At 30.8% G+C, this 9,612-nt stretch overlaps 1 protein-coding gene across 1 annotated transcript; it reads left to right on the top strand.

Moving 5' to 3' along the window:
* Positions 1-5,865: 5,865 nt before the first annotated feature.
* LOC106124486 (uncharacterized) lies at positions 5,866-8,747 on the top strand. The gene is made up of 6 exons (XM_013321233.1): positions 5,866-6,101; positions 6,591-6,965; positions 7,363-7,510; positions 7,747-7,891; positions 8,199-8,332; positions 8,517-8,747. Exons 1-6 carry the CDS (start codon positions 5,988-5,990, stop codon positions 8,660-8,662), a joined length of 1,062 nt encoding a protein of 353 aa, XP_013176687.1. The 5' UTR covers positions 5,866-5,987; the 3' UTR covers positions 8,663-8,747.
* Positions 8,748-9,612: the final 865 nt, after the last annotated feature.

The raw sequence follows: 9,612 nt of genomic DNA, 5'->3' as shown, positions 1-9,612 counted from the left end.
TATTTTTTTTTATATTTAGGGAAAGTTGCAATAATCCGCTTCAGCTTGTGCTCTGTCCACACTAACAAGACGATGACTCAGGCCGCGGCGCTGACCGTGTAATCTTAAGCTGACAATTAAACATCTCGTGCTTCAGCGCAGCATTCTCCGATATAAGAGATGGTTCACACTAGCGAATGTAACGCACCTGTATTTTAAAAAAAATTGTTCACTTGACATATTTGCTTATAATTGTTCATTTGTTCTTGGTAACCTCCGATACGGTAGGACCGACTTTGAAGGGTCTTTATCGAGCTACTTTAGCTGATGCGGGAGTAACATTGGCTATTTTTAGGGTTCCGTACCTCGAAAGGAAAAAAACGGAACCCTTAAAGGATCACTATACGTCCCCTCCGAGGGGTCTCGGAGCCTACCCTAAGCTAAAGGTGATTAGGCCATAGTCAACCACGCTGGCCAAGTGCGGGTTGGTTGACTTCACACATATCTTCTCTCTCATTTTTTCTCAGATATGTGCAGGTTGCATCATGATGTTGTCCTTCAACGTAAAAACGTCGGATATATGTACATATGTAAATCGAAAATTGAAAAACACATTGGTACATAGCGGGATTCGAACCCAGGATCTGCACATTACAAGTCAAGTGCTTTAACCCCTGAGCCGCCGACGCTCCAAAGTATGTAATACACGATGCTATACAAGAACTAGATAAACCTATTTATACGTATAAATTATCAAGTAACTAAAATATTAATTCTTAACGTTGCGATTCCGTTAGTGTGGCACCGCCTTAAGCGATACGTTAACTATGATGTAGATGTTGTGCAATAATTATGTAAGATATCGTTCGATCAATGAACATCAACGTAAATACCATTCCATAGTTTTTTTTTCTCATTTAAACGGTTGTTTTTGTGAACTGCTGTTTGTTAATCACCAGTTATTGTTTTGTAGATATCTACATTCATGGAGGGCAACATTTAAAAAATAATCTTACTAATATTATTAGCTGTAGCGATGCTTTAGGAATGCTCGCTAAGATTTCTCCCTAATGACAATTTGTAAAATATAATTTCAAAAAAATATTTTGTCCTATATGTTATTAATGCTATATTGCAACCTGCACATATCTGAGAAGAAATTCAAAGATATGTGTGAAGTCAACCCGCACTTGGCCAGCGTGATTGACCATGGCCTAGTCACTCCTAACTTAGGGTAAACTGTGAGCCCTTTGGTGGAGACGTATAGTGAGCTGATGATGATGATGATATGTTATTAATATGGGATACTGTACACATCTTATTGGTTTTGTAGTTTTATAACAGACTAGCTTTCGCACGCGACTCCGATCGCATGGAATTAAAAAAAACATTAATAGCTTATGAATTCTTCCTTATTATTTTGCCAGTGAGCAACGGGCCGCGTCCGCGAAATAATACCAGTACCACTCATCCTGATGAAGGGCCCCCGATGGGCTCGAAACTAGTCGGTGCCGCCACCGGACGAATATACGTGAGTGTTTAGCCGTGTTTATATATCAGTTTAGTATCTCACGAAAGTTTGAATAATTTAACTTCCTGGTTATGTTCTTCTTCTATGCCAAATTTCAGTCTACTAATTAATCTACTTTTTATACTAGAACTAAATAATGCCAATGCCTTTTATGTCGTTATTTCCAATTCTGACAATAACTTAGACAAATTTAACTACAGCTTAACTATTTAACTAAACTTACTTTAAGTTAACGGTAAAAGTTGGTTAAAAAACTACTAATTGACTATTGAATAAGTAAAACGACAAAAGCTGTCAATCAGCCGCATCCTGTTGACTCTTACTCTATAGTTAATTTAAGAGGACATCCTTCTCTATAACACGGTTCGATTAAGTATTTAAAAAAAACGACTAACAAATTTTAGGCATTATTAGTTAGAATTACTTGGCGTGAATGACGTGCTTTCGTTACAAAGTCCAGTGTCAGAATGAATAGTGAGGGGACATAAACGTCGACATTTTAGTAAGGCTAGTGTTGGGTCAATACACTGACACATTTTCGGATTTTCTAACACAAATTATAAACACCTTATATTTCTTTTATTAATAGATGTAGCACGCAATTTCGACCGTTGGAACATAAAAAAAACTAATAAAAAATTATCTTAAAAAAAGTATACCAGTCTTTGATCCTTTTGTTCCAAACTCTCAAAATTTGCTTTAGTAAGTTTGTTTTGGCAAAGAAAATCTATATTTGTGATGACTAACTGCATGTTTCTGACTCTCTCTCTCTTCTGAAAGATAATTATTAGGATGACGATATGTTTTATACGGTGATTTTGGTCTCAGAAAGAGTCAGTTAGAGAAAAAATCTTAAACGCTATGTTCTGAGATGACGTGAATATGTAAAAGTAAGAAAAGAAGGGTTATATTCTATAGTTTTCATATCAAAAAATAATTTTTAAGATCACCCGAGGCGCTACCTGCTTCACCAAACAACGAGTGCAAAAAAACAAGTAGGAATCGATCGAAACAATAAAAAATTACGACAGATGCTGACAATAGATGTATCTTCATGCACAAAAATGTTAATAATTAATTAATTTTGTAGAAAAATATACTAAATTTGAAAATTAAAAGACACTATTATAAAATGATGCGTTAAAAATAACAAAATTATTTTATTATGTCTACTTAGACGTATTAAAATTTGTCCGATAACTTTAAAAAAGTGCCAACATTCAGTACCGTCCCCTATTGGAGGTATAGCAGCTTGAACATTCGACATTCGAGTTGCTAGAGATCTGTCTACCTGAATATAAATTTAAAGCAAATATAAATTAGTGATTACTTATTTTCATGAAAAAATATGATTGATGAATCTACTAGATGAAATAAAAAAAAATATAATATTAACAAAATATGTATTTTGCACACGACTGTACCGGACGTCGGCATGGCACGAGCTATGGCCGGTAAAAACACTTCGATTGTGTTCCGCAGAGACTCGCTCCCTCTGCATTGTCTTTTATAAAAACGGTATCTTTGAACCGTTTAAATTGATTGACATTTCGAGAAGAAAAAAAAAACTAGATATTGTCAGACTAATAAGCGTTTCCGAATTAAGCCAACGTTACGGCAATACTATTAGCATCGGTTAATTTCGAATTAATTATTTTTTTAATAATAAGTAGTCGCCTGCAACTTCATCCGCGTGAAAATAAAAAAAACTGAATTAGTAGGATATGCGCTTACGCCGTCACGTCGTTGAAAGGGGGTTACTAGGAGTTTTTTTTTATTATATTATAAAGAAAATGCTAATTAATAAGTAGACTAATTTTTTAATATAGATCTATAGCTATTTCGAACTAGTTTTTAAAAGTGTCTTTAACTGAGTGAAAGTCGGTAAGTAATAATAGGGCGCATCTGCTAACACTTTCACTGCGACATGGACACACCTTGCTGTACACAATCAAAGAATTAATTTCACTACCCACTTAGTATCGAATATCGTAAAACTATATCATTATAAGAGCTATAATTTTGCACGTTTTTGTTATGGCAAGTTTTCGATTTATGCGTTGTGAGGGCCAAATGACGACAATGACGACGTTACTGAAATGGGTAGGAAATTAATGACTTCGACTGTACACTATTCCTCGATTAAGACATTACTCAAATTATCAATATTTAGGTTACTTATAAATTTACAAAAATTAAGTATATAGTTATAGTTACAAGGGTGTCTCCGAGAAGGAGACAGGAGAGTCCACTGCCCTCCTGCACCGTCAAAGAATTAAAAAAAAATACATATATAAACTGCGAAATACTAAGATTCCTACAATCCCTATTAGATTTTTTCTCTTTTTTCTTTCCTTCGTTATCTTTTTTATTTTTTGTTGTTTTCACAATTGGTTTCACTCTAAAAAAAATTCAGTAATTTTTGTTTATGTATAAGGTTTGTTTGTTTCTTCATTAGTCTTGCATGATGACACCTTTAATTGTGATAAGTTATTATGTGTTTTCTGTTTCGGTAATAAGTTGTTTTTATCGCATGTCTTATAACTTACCCGTTGGTGTATCATAAATAAATAAATAAATAAATAGATTCACGTAAAACTCAAAAAGTACTTGTCCATATTTTATAATAAATTCTACCACATTTTAATAAGCATTTCCCTTTAAAAAATTTCATAACAATATTTTTTGCACATGTATTGCGTTTCGGTAATAAAATGCCAAAGGAATTAATACTTGAATACTTTTTTATTTATTTAGTATCACGTTTCTATTAAAATAGATTCTAATTCGACTAAATAATTGATACGATCTACTATTAAACTAAAAACTAAACATTCGAAACTATTTAGGTATATATGTTGCTCGTTATATAAATTCAATATACTTACGTCATCATTTGACAATCGCTCCCCCATCTCAAAACAAGATACGAAATCTGTCGGCCATTGGATGCTGCACGACGCCCACCGCATTGAGATGAACCAATCATGAGCCGACATCTTAACTGCCAGATTATATGCTTGTTATGGAAAGTATTGATAATAGGGTGTGTTTGATAACAATATGTTAAAAATCACGGAGTTGTTGGTACATTTTTTATTATACGTAGGTAGGTAGGTAGGTATTTTTTTGTTCAAATGTAGACTAAATAAGAGATTTCTAGAAAATTTTACATAACTTTGAAAAATATTTTGTATGTTAATATCTTAATTTTTATCTACTTTTGCCTTTGGTATTTTTGTTAAACGTTTTATTATGAAATAAATAAGCAATGTATTATAAAATATAATTGAATTTAGTTGCATTAGTTTAGATTAATTTTATTTTTATAATCATGTAATTCTCACATGACTTTTGGCGTTTTTTTTACAATTAAAATAAAAGCAAATTATCATTGTACAAAATTAAATTAGTGCTGCCATCTGTAATCAAAATAAATAAATTAAATAAAAAGAAAATTTAGTTCCTTAACTCAACGCTAGATGACAACACAATCAAACAAGTTGTTTCTACTCGACAACAGAGGGCACCACAAGCACAGCACATACCAAGGAAATATCTTTATTTGATGTTTATAAAACATTTTTTTCGTAGGATATATTATTATTTAAAATAATTTTACCATTTATAATTATAAATCTCGCAAGTTCTCAATTGGATATTAAGCACTTATAACTTATATTATTTTAAAAGCTTATTTGACTAATGGCTAAATCCCTATAGAATCCCGGCCTTGTTAATACAAATTTAATAATTTACAAAAAACGTATTACGTATTTTATAAAATATATCATTTCATAAAACTGCATATTATAGATGATAATTTTAAAACTTCTTTTATAAGGCCAATAAATGCATGATAAATAATGAGTATTGTGCACTGGAAATTAGGTGACATTGCACTAGCACGAATTTGTAAAAAGGTATATGCTAAAGTTCAAGTAATCAAAGATGAAAAGGGACTATTTTTTGATGACAAAGGTTTGTTTTAACGAATTTTATATCTTTTATTTATACTTTATACTTTGAAACGTTAACATCAATTTAAATTCGTAAAAGTGGGGGAATCGTGTAATTGCATATGTCACTTACAGCATTGTTAAAAGTTGATATTGTTTTGTTTCTTGAATATTCGTGATACAAATTCATATACAGAGTGGATACGAAAGAAGAAAGAACAAATAGGTTTTGTTAGGTCTTTTATTACTCTTCTCAAGCAAGTACTAAAACTAAATATTATTATTAATATTACAAAAATATCCAAGTATTCATCTCAACTTTAAGTACATAAATTTTACACTTTTAATTACAAAAATACATCACAAAAGCACTTTATTATTGTCTTAGAATAATTATATATTTAATAACAGTACAAATTAATTTTATTACAGTTCTAGCAATTTCGCCAAGTGAAGATGGTATTAATGTAACAACAGAACTATGTTACTATGTGGAGACTATTCGGACAAGGAATAAAATGTGGCTTCCATACACATGCTTACATCTGGCAGCAAGATCCAGACCATTTTATGGTCCGTCTGAAAAATTACCTGTACCAATCAAAATAAAGCCCCCTTCAGTCCCTAGGAAGGTATGTTATTTTTTTTATTACAAATATTTTAATTAAATATAAATAATTAAAAAAAATATTCCATAACTAGTTTTTATCATCCATTAGTTAAAAATCACACCATATACATTACTTAAATAATTCTAAAAAGTAAAGATAATTTATACCAACCAAATATATATTAAAAATCACCCTTAACTTAGGGTAGGCTCCGAGCCCCTCGGTGGGGATGTGTAGTGAGCTGATGATGATGAAATATATATTTATATTAAAACAAAAAGAAAATATAATTTTATAAAAAAAAATAATTTAATAAGGTGTTTAAGTGCATGAAAGGAATATGTAAATATGTTTTAAGTCATTAAACAGTTTGATGGAATGCTGGCAGGGTATTTTCAGAAAAGTTTTGTATGAAAAAAATAGATCTTTGATGTTATATTTATTAAGACATAACATTATTGCAACATGTACTGGAATCAATTAGTTAAAAAAAATGTATTTATATTTCAGAGGAAAATCAAAGAAGACCACCCATTACCTCTCAGTGTAAAACCATTAAAATCAAGGGAACCCGACTTAAACATAACATATGATATAAGACATACTCCATTAAAACAAGGAAAATATGAAAATGCATTTAAAGAATTTGTGAGACGTGGAAAAGAAATGCTTTTTGATGAATTTTATTCACAATTACAAGATAATAAAGAAAATGAGGAATGTTTGTATTATGTTAAAAATATTGATGCAAGTACGGAAGATAAATTTGAAATGATTATAAAGAAATCAGTTTCCGAGAAAGAAATTGAGAATTACTTGCATCAGTGCTGGAGATATAATCTTGTACATAAGCAAACTGAAAACAAGGAAAATATTGATTACAATGTAAGTATCTTTAATTTTGGATAACATAATTTTTTTTTAAATAAACATTTCTTTTGACGTAAAAAAAATCGTCAATCCTTACTTAAATTGAAATAAATACTGCAAATACAAAAAAAAATATTTCATACAATTGTAATCTGTTTTTGTATGAAAATTTTTATAGAACCATAATAAAACTCATCTTAAAGATTTTGACATAGCATTATAATGGCAATATTATGTTACAGTTATAATGTTGCTACATTTAATCAATTTGTAAACCTACTACTGTTTATCATTGTTGCCAGTTTCAATAATTACTGCTATTTGGTAACATTTAAAAACATACAGAAAAAAAATAATTTCCAGATGCAATTTTGTACTTTAATTTTAGTTTTACATTGATTTTATTTTCCAGAAATCATTATCGCCAGAGAAAATGCCAATAACTCTGCATGCGCCATGGTGCTTGGTGTGTGGCGAAGGAGAACGCCTGCGCCAGTGTCCTAACTGTCCCTCTTCCTTCCATCTAGCCTGCAGAAGAGAATGGCTCGTCACAATAATACGTATGTGCTTCGATACTTCTATTTATAGTAATTTCAGAAGACTTTACCGTGACTATTATCGCTTTTATTAAAGAATTTAACCTTTTAAATTAAAAAAAGTAGGTGGTAGCGCCACCTATACCCATTCCAAAACTTTAAAGATACTAGTAAGGTCTTCTTTTAAGTATTTAAGTGATTTTATTGCACTTTTTATTAAGTTAAAGATGTATTATTTATTGGTTAACAATTTTTTTCAGATCGTAAAAAACTACCAAATAAATCGCAAAAGCAAGTGACATTTGTGGACAAAATTCTATCGAGCACCCGCACTATATGCTCTGTGAAGAAAGAGAAGGAAAATATGGAGCTATGTCCCAGCTGCATGTGGGGACCTAAAGTTGGGTAAAGTTACTAATTTTAACATAATATTCAATGAACAAGTGTTCCTTATATGAAGTGTAAAGTGTGTACTCTTACAGAGAAGAATATTATTATGTTATGTTTCTTCATGACAATTATTCATTTATTTATTTTTAATTCTGTTTAAATCTTGATGATTTTAATTTAAGATTGAAAATAACGCCATCTAGTAACAATTTTTAACATTACTTCCGTAATAAAATTTTGAAAGTGTTAAAGCATTAGAGGGTATATGTTTTTGTACATGTTACCTCAGTGGAAACGGCAAGCATTTATTATTTATGTGCAGTTACGAGGACGTGGTGTGGCACAAGCTGGGCTCGTGTCCATGGTGGCCGGCACGCGTACTGGCACCGGGCGCTGTGCCCTCTTGTCTGCTGTCCCGCTCGCACACGCCGCACCAGTGGCCACTCAAGTACTACGGTAAGTCCATCACGCTAACACAAAGGGGTAAGAAGAGTTTACAAATTTAATAATGTCCATATTTACTGACTGAATTAAACTTACATGTTTTGCCAAATTTTTGCACAGTGCAACCACAATAGAGAATATTTGTCATCATCCTTCATAAATCATGTGAAAAGGTAAGTATTTATGTATTGTGTAGGTACAGAGAACCACTCGTGGGGCGACAGTGCGCGCATGTGCCTGTTCCTGCCGAGCCACACGGCGGCGCTGCGTTCGCGCGACGACACGCTGCAGCGCGCGATGCTCGACGCCTGCGACGATTACATAGCAGTTTACCTCACATGAAACTTTGCTATTACTTTTTAAACAGGAACACATTTATTTTAAGTGGAGATTTACTTTTGACAAATTTTAAATAAGAAGAGTTTCTTAATTAACCTGAAGATATTACTCTCAATTTTGTTTTATCATAATGATAACTACTTCATGTGCAATCATTTATATTGTAATGGCAATTTGATCAATCGTAAAATACTAAAATCATAATATATTAAATCAACTATTAAGTTTTTCTAGATTTAGAAAGCAACTGCTATGCTTATTTTTTGTATATTATCGAGACAATGTCATGTTAGTTTTAGAAGGGTTTTAATTTCGCACGAGGTCGTGTTTTTTTTTTTAATAAATTGTTGCATGTGATTTTATATATTTTTATTAAAGATAAAATAAAATTATTTACTTAAAATGTGCAAAATTTTAAAACTTTATAGTCTTTACTTATAATCATGTTATTTTATAATTGTTTTAAAATTTGATTTTATTTTAAATCAAGAAGTGAATATTATATTAAAATTTTTAATAAAATATTGTTAAGTTTTTAAACATGTGCGGTTAAGTTTTTTTAATTTTTTGCTGATAGTTTTTTTCTACACAAAGACTTACAAGGATTCTTGTACCCTAGAAGTATTATTTTGTTATAAGTTTTATTTTATTTAAAATTAAGAAATATATGTTTGTATTTAAAAGAGTAGAGAATTTTAAAGTAATTTAATTTTCAGAATAACAAATAATAAAATTTGACTTTGGTCTAACATTAAGAAAATTTATACTTGTAATGGATATTCCGGTAAAATTTGTATTAGTTTTATGTTTGACCTTTTTTTACTTTTAATATTTTGGGTAATTGTTAACTGCCTTCAAAAATACTCCAATTTGTTTATACTTTTTATATAATTTTGTTACTTCGTAATTATATGAGAAGATTGCATAATCGTTGATTTCCCACAGTCGTATTA

Source organism: Papilio xuthus, unplaced genomic scaffold, assembly GCF_000836235.2.
Source record: "Papilio xuthus unplaced genomic scaffold, Pxut_1.1 DF829758.1, whole genome shotgun sequence".
Classification (NCBI taxonomy): domain Eukaryota; kingdom Metazoa; phylum Arthropoda; class Insecta; order Lepidoptera; family Papilionidae; genus Papilio; species Papilio xuthus.
This window is presented reverse-complemented; position numbering and strand designations above follow the sequence as displayed.

Coding starts and splice junctions, on each gene's coding strand:
- LOC106124486 (XM_013321233.1), top strand. CDS start 5,988: ATGTGGCTTCCATACACATGCTTACATCTGGCAGCAAGATCCAGACCA. Junction 6,102..6,590: donor CCCCTTCAGTCCCTAGGAAG/GTATGTTATTTT, acceptor TTTATATTTCAG/AGGAAAATCAAAGAAGACCA. Junction 8,333..8,516: donor GTGGCCACTCAAGTACTACG/GTAAGTCCATCA, acceptor TGTATTGTGTAG/GTACAGAGAACCACTCGTGG.